Raw genomic sequence first — 22,550 nt, 5'->3', positions numbered from 1 at the left:
CGCACACACACTTGTGGATACTATGGCAGGTTAAAATCCATGTTTATAAAACATGAAAAGAAAAAGCTGCAGATTATAGAGGATTATGGGATTTAACAGAACTAGGAGATCAATCAATTTTCAGATTTTCTGTGAAAGAAGGCTCAGCGACAGTATTTGTATTTGACATATTAGATCACCCCGGTTCCCCTTTCTCAGCTCTGTCCGCAGGCCATTTTAACAGTCTATGTTTTCTTTGTGGAATAAAATCTCACATTGTAAATTTCTGTTAGAGAAAACAAACTTATAAAAATCCCTGTCCTAGAGACTCAATTAATTTTCCTGCTCTGTACCGTTTTGTTTATTTTTATGATTTCTTACAATAATCTGTGACTGCTGTAGATTTCAGAAATGTTTGCTGCAAGAATTAGCGATAAGGCAGGCATGAGCTAGCATATGAAGACAAAAAGGAACAAATCAAGAGCCCCAAATATTGTATTATTGTTGATAGGAAAATAATAGGTAAATATTAAAGAGAACCCGAGGTGGGATTTAATTATGTTAGTGGGGCACAGAGGCTGGTTGTGCACAATAACACCAGCCTCTGTTGCCCCATGGTGTGCCTCCAGGACCCCCCTGCGCGTCGCTATAGCCCCCGCAGTGCTGGCGACAAAATGTGTTAAAAACAGTTGGGGGGGGGGGGGTTATTGGTGGACTTACCTTCCCACAGATGACACAACAGTATTGTATCAAAAAAAGAATTGCAAAGTATATTTCTTATGCCAACAAAATTTGTTTCGCCATATTTGTTTCGTTTCGCTTCCTCAGACAAGGTACAAAAAGGAGCAACTAAAAATGCAATAACATACAAAGGATTGTATTATACTAAAACTTAATGTAGTCATAGTGATGCTCAACGCTAAAAACATCTACAAATTGTAGTCACAGTACATTGCTCAACATGAAATGGCACATTCGATTATGGGACATTAAATTATTGCACTTTAGGCTACTGCACATTAAAACAATGCACACTAAATACATGCAGCATGTACCTTTAACAAACCCTATTTTAGGGAGATATCTGTTCAAATACATAAGAATATTATCAATCTTTGGTACGAGAAAAAGACACAGGGACACCGGGAGCCCGATAGTGCAATATCGTCTGATTATATGGAAAAAATGTGAGGTGGTGTATATATACTCACAAGTGTGGGTTGCACTCCAAGCAACCACTGATAATCGCATGTGAGGAAGGACCGTCCTCACTCGGCCTTTCTCTCTGAGGTAGAAGTCACGGTCGCAGCTCCAAAGAAAAAATTATATAGTCTTTTAACTCTATTGGGATACAAGACTAAAGCGGACTCCCGCATAGGAGACCGCTATAAATTTCTGGAAGGGGTTTGGAGGCGCCCAAGGTATAGCTAAGATTACTATATATAGGTAAGAAATCTTACCTTATTTCAATCGAATTTCAGAATAATGAACATTTCTCGAGAGGGTAGTTTAGATTTTAATATGCACATTTAGACAACGCGTTTCGCGGACACACTCCGCTTCATCAGGTCAATTAGCAGTGCCTTAGGGGTTAGAACTGTGTAGATGAGCCTGGGCGCCTGTGTTTGGCCGCCTGCGAAATGGAACTTTAAATGTATGTGGCCACATACATTTAAAGTTCCATTTCGCAGGCGGCCAAACACAGGCGCCCAGGCTCATCTACACAGTTCTAACCCCTAAGGCACTGCTAATTGACCTGATGAAGCGGAGTGTGTCCGCGAAACGCGTTGTCTAAATGTGCATATTAAAATCTAAACTACCCTCTCGAGAAATGTTCATTATTCTGAAATTCGATTGAAATAAGGTAAGATTTCTTACCTATATATAGTAATCTTAGCTATACCTTGGGCGCCTCCAAACCCCTTCCAGATAAGAATATTATGTAATTGGTGATAGGTTGCTGTGATTATCAAATTCTCCATAGGACAGAGAATGTTCATAGTAAGCATCACACCCTAAAAAAACAAATGGGGCTTATAAACTATAGGACAACAGCATGCCCGCGAAATGTCGCTGCCTCACACCCTTATCCACATTGAATAGTATAAAACCGGCCTCAGGGTTTAAAATCTTTCTAAAGTCTGAGCCGGATTGGCCATCACACTTACATTCCTGTTGTTCATTCCCCTCCCACACATAGAAATGATGACCTATTGAGCTCTTAATCACGATCCTCCTCTTGCAATGAAGAAAAAAGTTAAAAAGTGAACACAACCAAGTTCTAAGTAGGATTGATATTATATATTCACATGTTTATTTAATCATGCCACATGTCACTGCAGGTATCCAATAAAGGACGCCTCAACTTAAAAAGGAATATGCAAGCTAGCATCTTAATTTTCTTTAAAAAATGGCAGTTGACTGGCTGTTAAGGTGCATACACATATCTTTATTGGCCTGTACAGGCGTGTCAGCTATGTACTGTAGCTGAAAGACAATGGAGCAACGTGTGCATCATGTCACACAGGGGGCAGGGAGAGCAACAATGTTATCCCCCATTTTGGGGGTGAGTTGATCCGCTGGGCAGATCACTCGCAAGTTGGGGGTTGCTGTACTTACATGACTTTTGGCTCAAGCCACGGTGGAGAGGTGCTCAAGAGTATAAAAACGCTGAATATAAAAACAACTTGAGGTGGCTTACCTCAGTCAAGAATTCACTTACGGTGCAGTAAGAAAAATAATTTATTGAGCAAAAGGCAACGCATTTCGTGAGATCCAACTAACTTCATCAGGCCAATCACTGTGCTGGGTGAAGATGAACATCTAGCATCGGGCACCCGATGCCCACCACTGTTTTGGTTTAAGCGTTCTTTATTGGCTGTCATAGTCAGGCGTGTGTATGGGCTTTTAGACTGAGCTTTGTGGTTTGAGAATCAAGCATTAATCCAATGGTGTTGAAGTGGAGTGAGATAAGCTCATTTGAATACTTGTTTTGAATTAGTGAATCAGAAAATATTTGAGGCAGAGGACCAGCACAAAAGCCAAACGAGAATTAGCAATTTCACCACAGAAGGATATTTCCATGTTCCTTTGTTTTCAAGTTTCTTTTAACCACTTCACCACTGAGGGGTTTTTCCCCTTGAGCACCACAGCAACTTTCACCTTTCAGTGCTCCTTCCATTCATTTGACAATAACTTTATCACTACTCATCATAACAAAGTGATCTATATCTTGTTATTTTTGCCACCAATGAGTCTTTCTTTGGGTGGTAAATTATGCTAAGAATTATTTTATTCTAAATGCATTTTAACGAGAATAATATGAAAAAATTTAAAAATATGAATTTCTGCGCAGTATGTTCTGGACCACGTGGAGGTGATTGACAGCAGCGTTCACGCAGGCGCAGTAGAGGACAACCTAGAGGTTGTCCTGCACACCATCAGGGAACGGGGGCCAGCGGAGCTGCGTCGAGGGACATAGCGGCTGCCAGGGGCTGGAGAAAGCATCGGGTAAGTAGTATTATGGGTAGCATACGTTGCTTAGTGACTCCTTTAAAAAGAACCTGAACTGGAAATTAAAAGTGAAAATAAACATAAACATGACATACTTACCTCCCGTGTAGTCTACTCATCAATCTCTTTCTCCTCTCCTGTATCTTGTTTGTCCACTGTGATCAATAGAATTCTCTGTCCTCCATTTTGAAAATGGCTATTACCCATAACAGATTTCTGGTCAGCACACTGTTAAATTGTAATATAGCCCACTTAAACCATAGGGAACATGGACATTTCCTTGCACATTTAGTTCTAACTGACAGCAGCTGATATATGACTGACAGCAACTGGTATATTTCAGTTCTGACAAAATCTTGTCAGAACTGGAAGGGATCACTGGAAGAAGAAAATGGTGAGCTTCTGACAGGAACTGACTGTGAGGAAAGTATGTAAAATTCATTTGCAGCTACATCATGTGTTTATTTTAAATAACTTTACTCAGTTCAGGTTCCCTTTAAGGAAAAGCAGCAAAGTTTGTATTAAAAATAGCACATGACTGCACACAGCAGTGCTATAACCCCAGGAACAAGGTTCCCTCCAGTAGTGGTGCCTCTAGGAATGACCTACTAGCGGTCATACAAGTTACAGCTCTATATTTTGTGTTTGGCTTTTACATTACTTTTTTAATATAACCCGGAACTCTTCAAATATATAACTAGACATAAATATTCTGTAATTTAACCTAGATTTATTTTTGCCCCTGAAAGGTTCTCACCAAGGTGAATACCAAAGGAAACTTTACAGAGAACTTCTAAGGAATTACAACCGCCTAGAAAGACCTGTAATGAATGATTCACAGCCTTTACTTGTTGAACTTCAGCTTTCTCTTCTTCAAATAATTGATGTGGTAAGTACAACTTATATTTTTAGTGAACAATAACAAAAAATGTTATAAAAAAACAGGTACTGCACAATTCATTGTGTTTGAAAAAATAAAAAATAAATCACCAAGAGAAATGTTTACTTTCACTATGATTGGTGGTAGACTTCTATCCAAGTGTATGTTGTAGTTAAAAACATAGAAGGGAAGGTTTATAGACTGTGTCTATTTCCATTTCCATTGGGGAGGTACCCCCCTAGGAGACAGGAAACTTGTGTGTCCAAGCTATGGTGAGGTGCAGTACTTTTGCTTCGTAAACATGCAAGATTTAAGGTGAAGAGTTGGACCTTGGCCACCAACGTAGAAGGGCAATCCCAGATGTTCAAGTAAAGCTCAGCCTTATATGCCCAGTGCTTCAAAATCAGAGCTTTTTTTTGGTAGTGCAACTTTATGAAAAATAATGTAATGTCCTACTGTACCTAAAACACTGATGTTACTTAGATTTGTTTGTTGTATTTTTCTTTTTTAAACTGAACAAAAATATTCAATAAAAATGTATAGAAATACATACAGAAATTGTATTCAGCATAAAACAGACCATTGTATGGACCTAATGCAGAGTTGTGTGAGTGGAGAGGGTGAAGAGGTAAGTAGTAAATCACTTGGGTTCCTCTTTCCTCTTCAGGCATCTGGTCTCCATAGGTCCCCCACAAGAAAGTTTGGGGACCACTGCTTTAAAGCAAGCACTAACGTTAAAATCAGATTGATTGAAGTCATGAAGGAACTCCCAGGTAAGATTGTAATTTCCAGATGTATACACAATTCCTAAGAACTAAAACATATCAACCTAAACACTGTTTCAGTAAAGGAGAATCTGAAGTAGCTAGTTACAAAACTACCAGTGCCTCTAACTAACAAAAGTACATGTTCTATACAGCTTACCATACTGATCACATTCTCCGCTATCTTATTACTGATTGACTGCGGCCTCCACTTATCTCACAAGATCTGCCTTTCTCAACCTTTTACTTTTGCATGAAGGAACGTTTCCAAAATATTTGTGTCAGGGAACCCACAAATGTTATGGTGGCCATACATGGTACAATAAAAACGTTCGATTATCCCGTTTATTCGATCTAAATGATCGAATCGAATGAAAGTTGAAAATATTTTTTTTCGATCAAGACATTTTAACGATTATCCCGTTTTTTCGAAAAAAATCAGATCGGACATGCTGGAAAAATCTGTATATTTGATCTAATGAAATAATTGAACTAAATTATCTAATCGAAAAAAAATTAAAAATTGTACCATGTATGGCCACCCTTACTTTGATGGATAAGGTGTAGATATTATGATCAAATAAACAGTCAACCCTTAAAATATATATTTTTTCTGTAAGATGGGGTCAATATATTAACCTACTGCTTTCCATTCTTTACCCCAAAATATTTAATACAGCAATGATTACCCCCCCCAGTGCAGAAATCATTACCCTAAAATATTCAGCAACCATCAACCCCAAATAACAAATGCAGTCACCTTCACCCCAATAAAGCAAGTACAGCCATCATAATCCCCACATGCCAAGTGCAGACATCTTTTGGTTCACCATACAAAGAAAAGCAGAACAGGTCTTGCTAGATCTTCTAATAAAGCTTGTTACCTAGCCACATTACTGTAACAAAGCTGATTGATATATGAAAGGCAATAGTTTATTTGAACATACTGATTAATGTAAATAAGCATCCAAAAGTGTAATGCAATTGAATTGAAGTATGTGGAGTAAGTATTAAGACGTGTGTGTGTGTGTGTGTGTGTGTGTGTGTGTGTGTGTGTGTGTGTGTGTGTGTGTGTGTGTGTGTGTATTGCTTTAAACTCCAATTGTGAAAGACACATTGATATGATCAATGGTGATGCTGTCTGTGACAATATCAGCCAATGTGCAACTATTTAGTGATTGTTCATACATTGTGGCTTGCAGTAAGCTGGAAAGTTCTGGGTGGTCTCTTGAAACTTCTTGCAGGCAGAGCCAGATTACCTGAGAATGATCCAGAGTCTTTCCTGTTGTTCCTTATCTGGGTTGGCTGCCAGGGAGCAGCTGTGCACACAGCTAGCCCATCCAGCCCCTCCTACTCTCCTCCTAGAGGCTCCTATTGCAGCTTACAGTGTGTGTAATATTCAGGCTGGCCCTCAGAGAATGTTCCAGAGCTCTACCATTGTCTGAGGTTGGGTAGATATTCCAGAATTGCAGCCATTTGCCTGTTCGCTTTAAGGTGAACATTTGTCAAAAAATTGCGTTTGCATTTAACATTAAAGTCAATGGCCCCCAACTTGTTAAATGACAGATAATGTATCAACTGAACCCATCGTTCCCACCCACGCCAGCACCCTGGAGCACCCACAGCAACCTGATCAGGTTGCTGTGGGTGCTCCAGGGTTGCGGCGTGGGTGGGTGCGATAGGTACAGTTAGCGGGGAGGAGAGCAGGAGCACCACATGGATGAAGCTCTAGCTATACTTAGTAAGAATGTTTAAATTTTCCTCCAGGACTCTCCATTGGTCTATTAACAAACCAATGGGAATCCTCCAACTTCTCAGTGGTCTGTTACTAGACCAATGGGGAGCCTAGGAGGGAAATGTAAAGATGCTTATCCTCTAGCTATACTTAGTGTAACTAGAGCTGCGGTGGTGTGTGATGGCGGGTGCACGGATATCTTCTATCTAGTTAAAACGGATCAGAGATGAAAAACTAACTATAACAAGTAACTTGTCTATATATCTTATCTAAAGTTTAGATAGTTTACACAGCAAATCTAGCTGAAAACAGCTTTAATAGAATATGATTATTTCTTCCTGTTATACAATGACAGCAGCCATGTTGTTTGTAAACATTACACAGAGGCAGGCTTATCTGCAAAAAAAACAACCTAATCTCCCTCCTCCTCCCTCCTCCCCTCTGCCTCTGAAATCTCTGGCTAGTAATACCTCCCCCTCCTCCTGCCCAGACTGAGCTCCCATGAGCCCTTGCTACTGTCTAAAAGTGCCTTGGCTCTCTGAAAACCTGTGGGCATGGTTTGTTTAGTTTATAGGGAATTAGAGTATTAAAACAAAAACAAAAAAGTATTTGGCTTGAGGAAGGCCCTATAAACAATAGGAAAGGAACACAATTATGCAATGAGTAAAAGTTCATCTCGGATCCACTTTAACCAGAGGAAATTGGTGTGGGACATTTCTGAAGATATTGGCATGGGAACTTTTTTTAAAGGTAAGTATTTATGGTTAATTAAGAAAAAAGAAAGGACTTTTTTCGTTGTGTTTTTATTTCTTTTAACCGTTTGTGGAAATGGGTATGGGGTATAAAGTACCCCTATACTCATTTTTCCTGGGGAGGGGGCTGGCCTCTGCGTGTCCTTTCTTAAAGGAAAGCTGAAGGTACTTAAAAAAAAAAAAAAAAAGAATTTCACTTACCTGGGGCTTCTGCTTCTGAGAGCAATGCCATCTGTACTCTCTGCCACCAAAAATTGAGCCATGGAAAGACCAAGACCCGCGTAGGGACAACTTCCTTACGAAGGCACATGATGACAAAGCGCAAACTGCAATGGGATGACCACCTGAGGAAAAACAGCACACAAAAGCAAAGCCACACACCACAGTGGAAGATACCATCACGCAATTATTTCTCAAAAAAGTGATACCCAAACTGTACCGTGATGTTGAAAGGCAAGTGGTGTCATCTCTGGCACACAGCGTTGGGTCAAGGCAAGGGTCCATCTGACCACGTGGTCTGCAAAGCACGGTCAGGCCTGCCCGAAGACTAAGTCAGCCCGCACACACAGCATCTCTGCCTGCATGCCGTGTGACTGCCTGCATCATGACTAAGTCGGTCCCCACACAGCATCTCTGTGTGCAGGCCGCTTGACTGCCTTCTTCGCCACCACCAACAGGGTCCAGGACTCCAGGCGGATTCCTGAATTTTTTTTGCAACAACAAAACAAAAGGCATGTACATGTGTCAATTCCCCTTCGTGATTGTTACCTTGCTGCGGTGAAGGGGCTTGCGTATCACAATGAAGCAATGACCGCCGGCTATATGAGTGTCTCGGGGGGGGGCACACCCAAGATAATAAGGTCGTTGCTTCATTGTGGACAGACCAAATTCGATCAGCTGGACAGTCACAGTTCTATCATTGAGCTACCACAGCCCAGCGACCATATGAGCTGGAAAGCTGCCATCACCTGCACTCTTGTCATGGTGTGCACCAGTCCAGCATGGCCGTCACTACACAAACAGCTGTTTGCGGTGCGTTACACATTGAGTTTGGTCTGTCAGTGTGAAGTAGTACACTAATTACACTACCTTATTGATGTATACACATGCAAGATGTTTTAAAGCACTTTAGGCCTCCAATTTAGCATGCAATGTGATTTCTGCCCTTAAAACGCTGCTTTGTGTCAAATCCAGATTTTTCCCGAGGACTTTTGGCATGTATCCCACTCCATGCAAAAACTCAGATGTTAGACCCCTTGAAACATCTTTTCCATCACTTTTGTGGCCAGCATAAATCTTTCTAATTTTCGCAGTTCGCCTCCTCATTGAAGTCTATTGCGGTTCGCGAAGGTTCGCACAAACCAAACTTTTTGCGGAGGTTCTCGTTCGAGGTTTCGCAAACCGAAAATCGGAGGTTCGAGCCATCTCTATGGGTCAGTAATGGTATAGGTTGGCATTTCTTTGGAAGGCAGCACAGCCCTCCGTGTACTTGCCAAAAGGTAGCCTGAGTGCCAGATACTGAGATGAGTTTCTCAGACCCCTTGTGAGACCAAATACTGGTGCGGTTGGCACTGGGTTCCTCCTAATTCAAGACAATGCTAGATGTTGCTGGAGTGTGTCATCAGTTCCTGCAAGATGAAGGCATTGTAGGGAGGTCATACAGGCATGTGAAGGCCACACACACTACTGAGCCGCATTTTATCTTGTTTAAAGGACATTACATCAAAGTTGGATCAGCCAGTAGTGTTTTTTTTTTTCACTTTAATTTTGAGTGTGACTGTAAATCCAGACCTCCATGGTTTGACAAATTTGATTTCCATTGATAATTTGTGTGTGATTGTGTTGTCAATTCAACTATATAAAGAACAAAGTATTAAATGAGAATACAGTATTTCATTCATTCAGATCTAGGATGGCTTGTTTTTGTGTTCCCTTTATTTTTTGAGGAGTGTATTTACATAGCCTTGTTCAACTCTTCTTTAGCCTGGAGCTTGGTGTCACCTCCTCTGCGGATGACACCTGGTGCAGTCTGCACCTACCGCACCCCTCTAGTGACGCCACTGTAAGAACTACCTGTGTGTGCTCAGTGTTTACCAACCTCTCACAGCCCTTCATGTGTCTGTAAATTCCTCCTTAATAACAATTTGGATGCTTCTGCAACTGCTTCCTTGTTGTAGCCATTACTTAGTTTATACATTTGCTGCATTACATTGCTGTCTTGTGGCCTGTTAAATCCAGTTGATGAGCTATAAATGTTCATACTAGAGTACATCAGAGTTTCCAACTGAGCCTTGTTTCATTCACTGTCTGTATAGTCTGTATTTTCAGACTCAGAACAGCACAACTCTAGTAGTATACAGTAGTTTACTGTTAATTTCTGTATTTGCTGATATTATACTAGTTTTAAACTTTTTAGTTTAGAACATTGCATTTTTTTACGGTTATATGGTTAATATGTGTTCCCTGCATAATCTCACTAATATTGTAAATGAGAAAGTTTGGATGTTTGCTACTGAATCACGCTGAACTGATCTGAATGAAATTTGGCACACATATGGTACATTACTTGGAATAACATATAGAATACTTTTTATCCCCATAAGCAAAAAGTGGGCCGAGACAAATACAAATTTAAACTGCAGGGTGGAGCCTACAAAAGCCAATGAAAATTCACCTATTGATTTTCAAGGGGAATATTTAATTGCTGCCATTCTTGCACTGTTAATGACACAAGCCTCAAACATGGTACAGTTGGTCATTGGGTGACTGGGGTTCAATTTCAGAAAAAGGGGTGGAGCCACAAACAGCCAATCAGATTTGTTTAATTTCAATGCAAATTATTGGTACCAAAGACCGCACAGCTCACAAACTTGGTCATTGAGTAATTGAGTAATTGTGTGTTAGAGTTAGAAAAAGTAGGCACAGCCAACACCAGCCAAACACATACCCGGGCAATGCCGGGTCATTGGTGGGTGGAGACAAATACAAATTTCACTGGGAAAATGTAAACTGCAGCCATTCTTACACTGTTTATGGTAGGGTTCTCAAACTTTGCACAGTTGGTCACTGGGTGACTGGGATTTATATTCAGAAAAGTGGATGGAGCCTACTAAAGCCAATCAAAATGTACCTATTGATTTTTAAGGGGAATATTTAATTGCTGCCATTCTTACACAACCTGGTACAGTTGGTCATTGGGTGACAGGGGTTCAAATTCAGAAAAGGGGGTGGAGCCACAGCCAATCAAATTTGTTTCATTTCAATGCAAATTATTGATGCCAAAGACCGCAAAGCTCACAAACTAGGTCATTGAGTAATTGTGTGTTTGAATTAGAAAAAGTGGGCAGAGCCAACACCAACCAAATACATACCCAGGCAACACCAGGCCATCAGGTAGTTAGTACATATGATTGATTTCTTGATTGGCAACATAGAGCACCACCGGACTCCTGAAAGAAAATGTATGTCTCTCTATCCATACTACTATTAGCTGTATTAGTTATCTACCCTTAGAAATATCCTCCTTTTTTGGGAGTTTGGTGGGTTGCCAAGCTTTGTCTATTACTGATATTTATATATTATATTGGTGCTCATCAGGATTCGGCATAAGTAAATAAATATGCCAATATGCCCCAATCAAGAGGCAGAAGTTTGAAGTTGAGATAAGTGGATCAAAGTTTAAAACAGCTGATTCAGTTAACCACCAGCAGCAGCTATGTTTTTACTAGTGCTAGACACAGCTTCCTCTTCATGAGTGTCACGGACGATTGCGGGGACGCAGGCGCGTCCTGGAACCGCCCGTGAAGAAAAGAACGATCGCACTCGATTCCTGCATCGATTGCGCTTCAAAACGGTACAATCTGGGTTGAGTGTGTAGGGACAGCTAAAGTCCTTTTCTTAGCAAAGAGAGCACCATTCCAAATGCTGGTTGGCTCTTTTGATATGCTAATGAGCCTGAGCCTAATCTACACTGGAGAGTCCCTGGCTTCAAGCTGTGCTGATGGCCCATCCATCGGGTATAAGGTGACAAGCAGCTGGCAGGAAGACTGGCCCTGTGACTGCTGATCAAGCCAGAGGTGTAAACTCAAAGTTGTCTAAGCAGATTTCACATTCAGATGTTAATTGAAGGAGCCAACAGGGCCTTTCATAGACAAGAAGCAGACACAGCTGGACTCCAGTCAGGCTGACTCCGGCCTTAGCAGGAAGAAATGAATGTACAATATAATCTTTTGCCCATTTACAGAATACAATAAATAGGGTGGTTATGAGAGCGGTATCATTGGATCCGTAGGGTCATGCTGGATCTCTTGATACCAGTCGAGAGGGGCCCGGGGCCCCTACCACCCAGGTATGAATCTACTCAGGACCCTGATCTGATGCACTAGCCATGTCAGGTATCATATTAATCTGTATTTTCCTCCAAGTATGAAGCTGTTACCCCCCTAAATGTAACGTGTATGGTTCAGGAGTTACAGCAATTCATAAGTTTAGCTCTAAAATCTCTGAGAGGGAATGAACTGTCATTTGCTGGTAGTTCAGAGGGGGCCGGCATTGCCACACCCCCAAACCAGCTTCATCAAAAGCACAGAGCCAGCAGGCGGGCTTTTGTCCTCCACACTGAACCATCTTGCACTCATCAGATGCCAGCTTGAGGATATGCTGGTATCCACCTGGTCTGAACTCTGAACTCTGGACTTTGAAACCAAGGACTTTATGATTCTTCCCACAATAAGGACATCTTTCCAGGAACTAAGTATTTTTCTCCCTTCTTTTATTTTTCATACTGGCTATTACTGTTTAATAATTGTCTGTATATATTAATTATTTATATTGCGTGAATAAACGACTTTCTCCAAGTCATTCACTTTCCGCTACCCTGCTTATCAGCACACACAGAAATGATCCCGGGTCTCTGAAGATACGCTACTGTTTGTTTGTTGTTGGCTAGACAGAATATCGTGTGTTTAACCGTTTTATTCGCAGGATTAGTCAGTCAGTTAGTGGGCCCCACGGTCCCATGATAACCGCGGTGGTGGCAGTTTACTCTGAACCAGTGGGTGAAGTGGTAATCACCCGTGTCTCACGGGCTCCCTTCTGAGTTGTCCGCGGCTAATTCTTAACGGTTCCTGCGCATTGACTGCGACCAGAGTTCGCACGATCTGTGCGCTGGCACCGTTTAGAAGGCTAAGTGCGGTCAGCCACTGAGGGCTCCTGTGACAGTGTTAGGCAGCGGTTGGGACCTGTGTTGTGCTGAAAGTATCTGCGATAGCGCTAGCGCTATCGAGAAACGAACTAATTCGTTGGTGTAGCTGGAAGGCAATATATTTTTTATATATACAGAGAGACTGTGTAGCCAGTACCCCTCCCCAAAAGTTTTATTTTATTTGGCATGGAAATGTCCGGGAACTACCAGAACATGTGCCTAGCAGACCTGGAAAATCTTTGCGAAGAGAGGGGCATTGGCATCCTCCGCAAGACAAAACGGGACCTGATAGCAGACTTGTCCAGATGGGATGCCCAGCAACTGCGGGAGCCGGGAGTGTCCGCTGAGGTGGATACCAGCCCATCTGACAATCAAGGGGAACCAGAGGCTGAAGATCTTAGGCGTACAGAGGTTGAGCATCCTGCGGGCCCTGTTGCAACAATTACGCCAGAGACTGTCAGTGTGGTCCCCAATCTTAGAGGTTCTGAAAGTACTCGCCCGGAACCGGCCAGTACTGGACTGTCCGTTTGTACTGATCCGCTAATGCAGCAGGCATTACAAAAGCTGATGGACACTGACCTGGACAAGTACATGCAGTACATGGAAGCACGAGAGGAACGGGAGCGCCAATCTGCAGAACGCCACGCAGAGAGGGATGCCGCTGAGCGAGAACGGGAGCGCCAACGACAGCATGAGCTAAACTTGGCAAAGGTTCAACAGGCCAGCCGGAGTTCACCGCCCAGCCTCCCTGCTGAAGGAGCTGCACCACCCGTAAGTGCAAAATTTAAATTTGCTAATATTGAGAAAGACACAGACATTGACTTGTTTTTGCGATCTTTTGAAAAAGCATGCCGTCAGTATCGTCTGTCCCAAGACCAGTGGGCCAGACATCTGACACCTTTGCTGCGCTACAAAGCGCTTGATGCCTTCGCAGAATTGCCTGCGGAGAAGGATAATGATTATGCTGCTATAAAAGACGCTATCATTACTAAGTACCAGCTGACGCCAGAAGCCTATCGGAAAAAGTTTAGGGCCTGGCAGAAAAAGTCTTCTGATTCGTACCGAGATGTGGCCAGCAGCTTGCTCACCACACTCCGCCAGTGGACGCTAGGCCTCACCAAAGGGTCTTATGGCGTCCTGGAGGACTTGATAGTCCTCGAACAATTTCTGAACATTTGCCCTGCTGATGTACGACAGTTTGTGTTAGAACGCAGGCCGGCTTCAGCCACTGTCGCTGCAGACCTTGCTGAGACTTTTGCAACTACCCGGGTGGCTGATACCCGCAGAACTGTCCCATCCAGCTGGAGAGGAGGTCAGCCCAATACCTCGGCAGACCCTCCTGCCCCTGTGAGCCGTCCGCCACAGAGGCCACCCAGCGCAGCTGCTGCACCCAGGCCTGCAGCGCCTGGAGAGGTCACCTGTCACTACTGCCGCCAGCCCGGACACATGAAATTCGACTGTCCGGAGCGGAGACAGACCCCACCAGCACCTGGATCATCTGCATCACCTGCACCTCACCCACAGCAGAGGCAACCCGCCAGCGAACCACAGCCTGGATCGTCAGATTTTGTCCTGTTTGCACGCGGAAAGGAAATCCGCGACCGAACCGACCAGCAGCAACTTGTTAGAGTGAACGGCAAAGTTGTCACCGGATTTCGAGACACCGGAGCTGACATCACGTTAGTTCACTCACATCTTGTGCCAAAGGAGAGCATCAGCTCCAGCCGATCCCTTGCCCTTACTGGAGTAAAGGGCACCCTTTTCCACATAGCCCACGCAAGAGTGAAGCTGGATTGGGGAGTGGGAGGGGTCCACGAAAGGGTTGTTGGGGTTATGAAGGATCTCCCAGTCCCTGTGTTGCTGGGGACTGATTTGGGCAAGCTTGTGTCCTACTATGAACCTGCCACGACCGCCTTGTCGCTCACGGAAGGAGACGGACTCTCCACCCACCACCAGGTACTTTATACACTTGGGGGAGCACCAGGGGGAGGTGGGTTGAATGTGCCCAGTTCAAGGGTACCAGGTTCAATAGTGCCTGCTTCAAAGGCACCTGAGTTTGATGTACAGACTGTCTGTTGTGATGATGCTGTAACTGTACCTGAGTTTACTGTACAACCTGTCTGTAATGAAAAAATGTCTATACCTGTCAATGTCATTACTGCATGCAATGATGATTTGAGTAATGTCCGTCTGTGCCATTCTGACAGTGTACCGGTGCTAGCAGTACCGCGCAGCTGCACTGCTCAGAACCCGAGCTCAGGACAGGTGGAGGGGGTTCCGGCCTCCTCCCCCTCCTCTGACCACAGGGATGAGACCTTTCAGCCGCTGGCCTCGTGTGACATGAGCCAGTTGGCTGAAACTGACAGCGCCATATTCTCAGCCGCACTACAAAGTGACCCAAGCCTGGAGGTGCTCAGGCAGCAAGCCGCTGAGCCCCTCGCAGACGGGGCCGCTTTCAAGGTGTACTGGGAAGGTGGGAGACTGTACAGTGAGTCTGTACAGCCCCCTACAGGTAGATCCCACGCGGATACCAAGTGGCTTGTGGTCCCGAGTGCGTTTAGGGGACATGTGCTGAAATCCGCACATGGTAATCCTCTGACCGGGCACTTGGGTGTCCGCAAGACACTCGCCGGTATTCGGAAACAGTTTTATTGGCCCCGGATGAACAGGGATGTAGCCGACTACTGCAGGGCATGTGCCGTCTGTCAGGAGCTGGGAAGGTCCAGGGATTCCCGCGGGGTTCCCTTAGGTCCACAGCCACTCAGCAGGGGAACCCTGCGTGGGCTGGCTGTTGACCTAACCAACCCACTGCCCGTTGTCCGCAGTCCCGGCAGACACCACGTCCGACTGCAGTGGCGCAAACGCCCTGTCCAGAACGGTCCATGTTGGGTCAACCCTGAGGGTAGCAGACCGCGACCGGTCCAGGGGAACCGAGCCACAGGCTCCAATAGGTTTTCCCGCCGTACCGGCAACTCGAGGCCCGTCAGCCAGGTTAGCGGCGCCGCCACACATCTTGCGGATGAGTGGCTAAGCCACGGACAAGGGGGAGGGCTGTCACGGACGATTGCGGGGACGCAGGCGCGTCCTGGAACCGCCCGTGAAGAAAAGAACGATCGCACTCGATTCCTGCACCGATTGCGCTTCAAAACGGTACAATCTGGGTTGAGTGTGTAGGGACAGCTAAAGTCCTTTTCTTAGCAAAGAGAGCACCATTCCAAATGCTGGTTGGCTCTTTTGATATGCTAATGAGCCTGAGCCTAATCTGCACTGGAGAGTCCCTGGCTTCAAGCTGTGCTGATGGCCCATCCATCGGGTATAAGGTGACAAGCAGCTGGCAGGAAGACTGGCCCTGTGACTGCTGATCAAGCCAGAGGTGTAAACTCAAAGTTGTCTAAGCAGATTTCACATTCAGATGTTAATTGAAGGAGCCAACAGGGCCTTTCATAGACAAGAAGCAGACACAGCTGGACTCCAGTCAGGCTGACTCCGGCCTTAGCAGGAAGAAATGAATGTACAATATAATCTTTTGCCCATTTACAGAATACAATAAATAGGGTGGTTATGAGAGCGGTATCATTGGATCCGTAGGGTCATGCTGGATCTCTTGATACCAGTCGAGAGGGGCCCGGGGCCCCTACCACCCAGGTATGAATCTACTCAGGACCCTGATCTGATGCACTAGCTATGTCAGGTATCATATTAATCTGTATTTTCCTCCAAGTATGAAGCTGTTACCCCCCTAAATGTAACGTGTATGGTTCAGGAGTTACAGCAATTCATAAGTTTAGCTCTAAAATCTCTGAGAGGGAATGAACTGTCATTTGCTGGTAGTTCAGAGGGGGCCGGCATTGCCACACCCCCAAACCAGCTTCATCAAAAGCACAGAGCCAGCAGGCGGGCTTTTGTCCTCCACACTGAACCATCTTGCACTCATCAGATGCCAGCTTGAGGATATGCTGGTATCCACCTGGTCTGAACTCTGAACTCTGGACTTTGAAACCAAGGACTTTATGATTCTTCCCACAATAAGGACATCTTTCCAGGAACTAAGTATTTTTCTCCCTTCTTTTATTTTTCATACTGGCTATTACTGTTTAATAATTGTCTGTATATATTAATTATTTATATTGCGTGAATAAACGACTTTCTCCAAGTCATTCACTTTCCGCTACCCTGCTTATCAGCACACACAGAAATGATCCCGGGTCTCTGAAGATACGCTACTGTTTGTTTGTTGTTGGCTAGACAGAATATCGTGTGTTTAACCGTTTTATTCGCAGGATTAGTCAGTCAGTTAGTGGGCCCCACGGTCCCATGATAACCGCGGTGGTGGCAGTTTACTCTGAACCAGTGGGTGAAGTGGTAATCACCCGTGTCTCACGGGCTCCCTTCTGAGTTGTCCGCGGCTAATTCTTAACGGTTCCTGCGCATTGACTGCGACCAGAGTTCGCACGATCTGTGCGCTGGCACCGTTTAGAAGGCTAAGTGCGGTCAGCCACTGAGGGCTCCTGTGACAATGAGGTTAGCTAATTATCATGTTTGGAGAATTATTGCTTATCGCTGTTTATAATCAACAAAGTTGAAATGGCGGAGGGAAGCCAGGGTTATTGTTATTCATATTAAGGGAATCAGTGGTCTCAAATGGTTATAATAAGTTTTAGGCAATGGCCAGCGAAGCGATGTTACTGTTAGTGATGGGCCGAACCTCCGATTTTAGGTTCGCGAACCGGGTTCGCGAACTTCCGCGGAAGGTTCGGTTCGCGGAAAAGTTTGCGAACCGCAATAAACTTCAATGGGGAGGCGAACTTTGAAAAATAGAAAAAATTATGCTGGCCCCAAAAGTGATGGAAAAGATGTTTCAAGGGGTCTAACACCTGGAGGGGGGCATGGCGGAGTGGGATACACGCCAAAAGTCCCGGGGAAAAATATGGATGTGAAGCAAAACAGCGTTTTAAGGGCAGAAATCACGTTGAATGCTAAATTGCAGGCCTAACGTGCTTTAAAACATCTTGCATGTGTATACATCAATCAGGTAGTGTAATTATAGTACTGCTTCACACTGACGCACCAAACTAACTGTGTAACGCACCGCAAGTTACCAGCTGTTTGTATAGTGACGGCCATGCTGGACTACTGCGCAACATGGCGAGATTGCTCTTCCTCACTCAGTGATGTCAGGTAATGTGTGACTGCCTTCTCAACTTTCCATGGCATTGTTAAAAAGCTTACGTTTTGTTTTTAAATTACATTTTCTACTTGCTGTGTACTTGTTCAGTACCGCTACAATGAGAATCCTATGGAGGCGGGCAAGTCTGGCATTGTGACCCCGGGTAATGGCCGGGGAATGAGGGATGGAATCCGGTGTGGAGCCTGAGCAACGGCTACCACTACACATCCAAGGAGGGCAGCAGTCAGGCATGCACGCCCGCCCCGAGGTAGTGACCAAAAACAACAATACAGGAGGACTATCGAGGGCTTGCTGTATTTGAAATGAATGTACTTTAAATCCTTTAACGAGAACCAGTTATGGCGGGCAAAGATGACACCACATTCCTTTCACGAGAATCATATGGAGGCGGGCAAGTCTGCCATTTGTGACCCCGGGTAATGGCCGGGGAATGAGGGATGGAATCCGGTGTGGAGCCTGAGCAACGGCTACCACTACACACCCAAGGAGGGCAGCAGGCAGGCATGCACGCCCGCCCCGAGGTAGTGACCACAAATAACAATACAGGAGGACTATCGAGTGCTTGCTGTATTTGAAATGAATGTACTTTAAATCCTTTAACGAGAACCAGTTATGGTGGGCAAAGATGACACCACATTCCTTTCACGAGAATCATATGGAGGCAGGCAAGTCTGCCATTTGTGACCCCGGGTAATGGCCGGGGAATGAGGGATGGAATCCGGTGTGGAGCCTGAGCAACGGCTACCACTACACAGGCAAGGAGGGCAGCAGGCAGGCATGCACGCCCGCCCCGAGGTAGTGACCAAAAATAACAATACAGGACTCAGGAGGACCTTTTGAGGCCCTAATTGTAATGAATCAACTTTAAATCCTTTAATGGGAATCCGTTATGGAGGGCAAGTCTGCCATTGTTTGTCACCACGGGTAATGGGCGAGGAATGAAGGTTGGATTCCGACCCGAAGTGGGAGCCTGCTGAGACCCATGCTGTAGCTGCCCTGACCGTGCTTTGCAGACCAGGCATCTGTGATCAGATGGACCCTTGACCCAGCGGAAGACAAACCAAGTCGAAAGCATTTGCCAAGAATGTTTTACGGAGGGCAAGTTTTTTGTCTTTTTTTAAATTGTTTGAAACTGTAGATGGTTGTATTTTTAAATTGTTTGAAAATGTAGATGGTTGTATTTTTAAATTGTTTTAAAATGTAGATGGTTGTATTTTTAAATTGTTTTAAAATGTAGATGGTTGTATTTTTAAATTGTTTGAAAATGTAGATGGTTGTATTTTTAAATTGTTTGAAAATGTAGATGGTTGTATTGCGTTCCGGAGTTGGAGCCTGAGAAACGGCTACCACCACACATCCAGGCAAGGAGGGCAGCAGGCAGGCATGCACGCCCGCCTCGAGGTAGTGACCAAAAATAACAATACAGGACTCAGGAGGACCTTTTGAGGCCCTAATTGTAATGAATCAACTTTAAATCCTTTAACGGGAATCTGTTATGGAGGGCAAGTCTGATGGTGCCTTCACTGCGATTCACCAGGTTGGTCTCCGGCGAGAATCTGTTATGGAGGTCAAGTCTGCCATCGTGACCACTGACCATGGCTAATGGCGGGGGAACCCTTCCTGGTGTGATTCCGGTCCGGAGTTGTAGCCTAACAAACGGCTCCCACCACACATCCAGGCAAGGAGGGCAGCAGGCAGGCATGCCCGCCCCGAGGTAGTGACCAAAAATATCAATACAGGAGGACTATCGAGGGTTTGCTGTATTTGAAATGAATGTACTTTAAATCCTTTAACGAGAACCAGTTATGGTGGGCAAAGATGACACCACATTCCTTTCACGAGAATCATATGGAGGCGGGCAAGTCTGACATTGTCACCACGGGTAATGGGCGGGGAATGAAGGTTGGATTCCGGCCCGAAGTGGGAGCCTGCTGAGACCCATGCTGTAGCTGCCCTGACCGTGCTTTGCAGGCCAGGCATCTGTGATCAGATAGACCCTTGACCCAGCGGAAGACAAACCAAGTCGAAAGCATTTGCCAAGAATGTTTTACGGAGGGCAAGTTTTTTGCCTTTTTTTTTCAATTGTTTGAAACTGTAGATGGTTGTATTTTTAAATTGTTTGAAAATGTACAGTAGATGGTTGTATTTTTAAATTGTTTTAAAATGTAGATGGTTGTATTTTTAAATTGTTTGAAACTGTAGATGGTTGTATTTTTCAGTTGTTTAAAACTGTATCCATTCAAGTGCAAGTTATGCACTGACTGCCAGGTATAATGTGCAGTCACAGATGCAATGAAAGGTATGCAGTGACTGCAAACAGCCGTTTGTGTAGTGACGGGCGTGCTGGACTGGTGCGCACCATGACGAGAGTGCAGGTGATGGTGGCTTTTCAGCCCATATGGTCGCCCGGCTGATGTAGCTGAATGACAGAACAGTGACTGTCCAGCTGATCAAATTTGGTCTGACCACAATGAAACAACGACCTTATTATCTTTGGTGTGCCACCCCCACCCGAGACACTCATATAGCCGGCGGTCATTGCTTCATTGTGATACGCAAGCCCCTTCACCGCGGCAAGGTAATGATCACGAAGGGGGATGGGCACATGTACATGCCTTTTGTTTTTTTGTTGCAGCCGCCTGCAGTTCAGCCAGAAAAATTAGCCAGGCATGTGCTGTGCACGCCCCAGAAAAATTAGTATAGCGGCCGCTGCTAGCAGCGGCCTTAAAAATTCTGGAATCCGCCTAGAGTCATGGACCCTGGTGGTGGTGGTGGCGGAGAAGGCAGTCAAGCGGGCTGCAGGCAGAGATGCTGTGTGTGGGGACTGACTTAGTCTTCGGTCGTGCAATAGCCCTCAGGGATCCATGCCTCGTTCATTTTGATAAAGGTCAGGTACTGAACACTGTCATGACTTAGGTGACTTCTCTTCTCAGTGACAATGCCTCCAGCTGCACTAAAGTTCCTTTCTGACAGGACGCTTGCGGCAGGGCAAGAGAGAAGTTGTATGGCAAATTGGGACAGCTCTGGCCACAGGTCAAGCATGCACAACCAGTAGAGCAAGGGTTCATCGTCGCTGCTCGCAGTCGCAGTGTGTACATCCACACTTAAGGCCAGGTAGTCGGCTACCTGCCGGTCCAGGCGTTGGTGGAGGGTGGATCCCGAAGGGCTACTGCGAGGCGTTGGACTAAAGAATGTCCGCATGTCTGACATCACCCCGAGATCGCTGGAGTGTCCTGTCCTTGCCTGCGTGGACTGGTGAGGAGGAGGAGGAATACTGCCAGTGGTACCTTTATTGCGTTGTACTGTCACATCACCCTTAAATGCATTGTAAAGCATCATTGACAGCTTGTTCTGCAAGTGCTGCATCCTTTCCGCCTTGTGTTGAGTTGGTAACAGGTCTGCCACTTTGTGCCTGTACCAAGGGTCTAGTAGCGTGGCCACCCAGTACAGGTCATTCCCCTTGAGTTTTTTGATACGGGGGTCCCTCAACAGTCTGGACAACATGAAAGAGGCCATCTGCACAAAGTCGGATCCAGACGTACTCTCCATCTCCTCTTGCTCTTCCACAGTGACGTCACGCAACTCCTCTTCCTCCTCCCAGCCTCGAACAATACCACGGGAACGTGGAGCAGCAGAAGCCCCCTTCTGCCGCTGCCGCCTCTTCCTCCTCCACAGAAACACCTTCCTCATAATTATCCGAGTCTGACTCCTCTCCTTCCCCACACGACTGCTCTTCTTCCTCCTCCTCCCCCCTCTGTGGTGCCGCAGGTGTTGAGGAAACCTGTGGTTCGGCTGAAAATTGGTCCCATGACTCCTCCTGCCATAGCTGTTCCTGTTCCCGCTCCTCCACAGCTTCATCCACCACTCTACACACGGCACGCTCCAGGAAGTAAGCGTAGGGGATCAAGTCGCTGATGGTGCCTTCAGCGCGACTCACCAGGTTGGTCACCTCCTCAAACGGCCGCATGGTCCTGCATGCATTTCGCATCAGTGTCCAGCTGTTGGGCCACAATATCCCCATCTTCCCAGATTGTGTCCTTCTACTGTAGTTGTACAGGTACTGGGTGACGGCTTTCTCCTGGTCTAGCAGGCAAGAGAACATGAGCAGGGTGGAATTCCAGCGAGTCGGGCTATCGCATATCAAGCGTCTCACCGGCAAGTTGTTTTTCCGCAAAGCGTGCCATGGCCATATAAGACCGCCTGAAATGCCCACACAACTTCCTGGTCTGCTTCAGGACGTCCTCTAAGCCTGAGTACTTTGAGACAAATCTTTGCACGACCAGATTCAGCACATGTGCCATGCAGGGTACATGTGTCAGCTTACCCAAATTCAAAGCGGAAAGGAGATTGCTGCCGTTGTCACACACCACGTTGCCGATCTCCAGCTGGTGCGGGGTCAGCCATTGCTCCACCTGTTTGTTAAGAGCAGCCAGGAGAGCTGCTCCAGTGTGACTCTCCGCTTTGAGGTAAGACATGTCTAAAATTGCGTGACACCATCGTACCTGGCATGCAGTGTAGGCTCTGGGGAGATGGGGC

The 22,550-nt window shown here is 45.4% G+C and overlaps 1 protein-coding gene across 2 annotated transcripts in view; it reads left to right on the top strand.

Moving 5' to 3' along the window:
* The window catches only part of LOC137506082 (neuronal acetylcholine receptor subunit alpha-7-like), a 237,989-nt gene that overhangs the window by 23,681 nt on the left and 191,758 nt on the right, over positions 1 to 22,550 (top strand). The window contains exon 2 of one of the 2 annotated variants that reach the window (XM_068233573.1): positions 4,242 to 4,381. In XM_068233573.1, coding sequence (XP_068089674.1) covers positions 4,242 to 4,381 — 140 coding nt within the window. Of the gene's footprint in view, positions 1 to 4,241; positions 4,382 to 22,550 lie in introns of those variants that run through there. The other variant, XM_068233574.1, reaches the window with a different exon arrangement.

This window comes from Hyperolius riggenbachi, chromosome 1 (genome assembly GCF_040937935.1).
Source record: "Hyperolius riggenbachi isolate aHypRig1 chromosome 1, aHypRig1.pri, whole genome shotgun sequence".
In the NCBI taxonomy this organism is placed as follows: domain Eukaryota; kingdom Metazoa; phylum Chordata; class Amphibia; order Anura; family Hyperoliidae; genus Hyperolius; species Hyperolius riggenbachi.
This window is presented reverse-complemented; position numbering and strand designations above follow the sequence as displayed.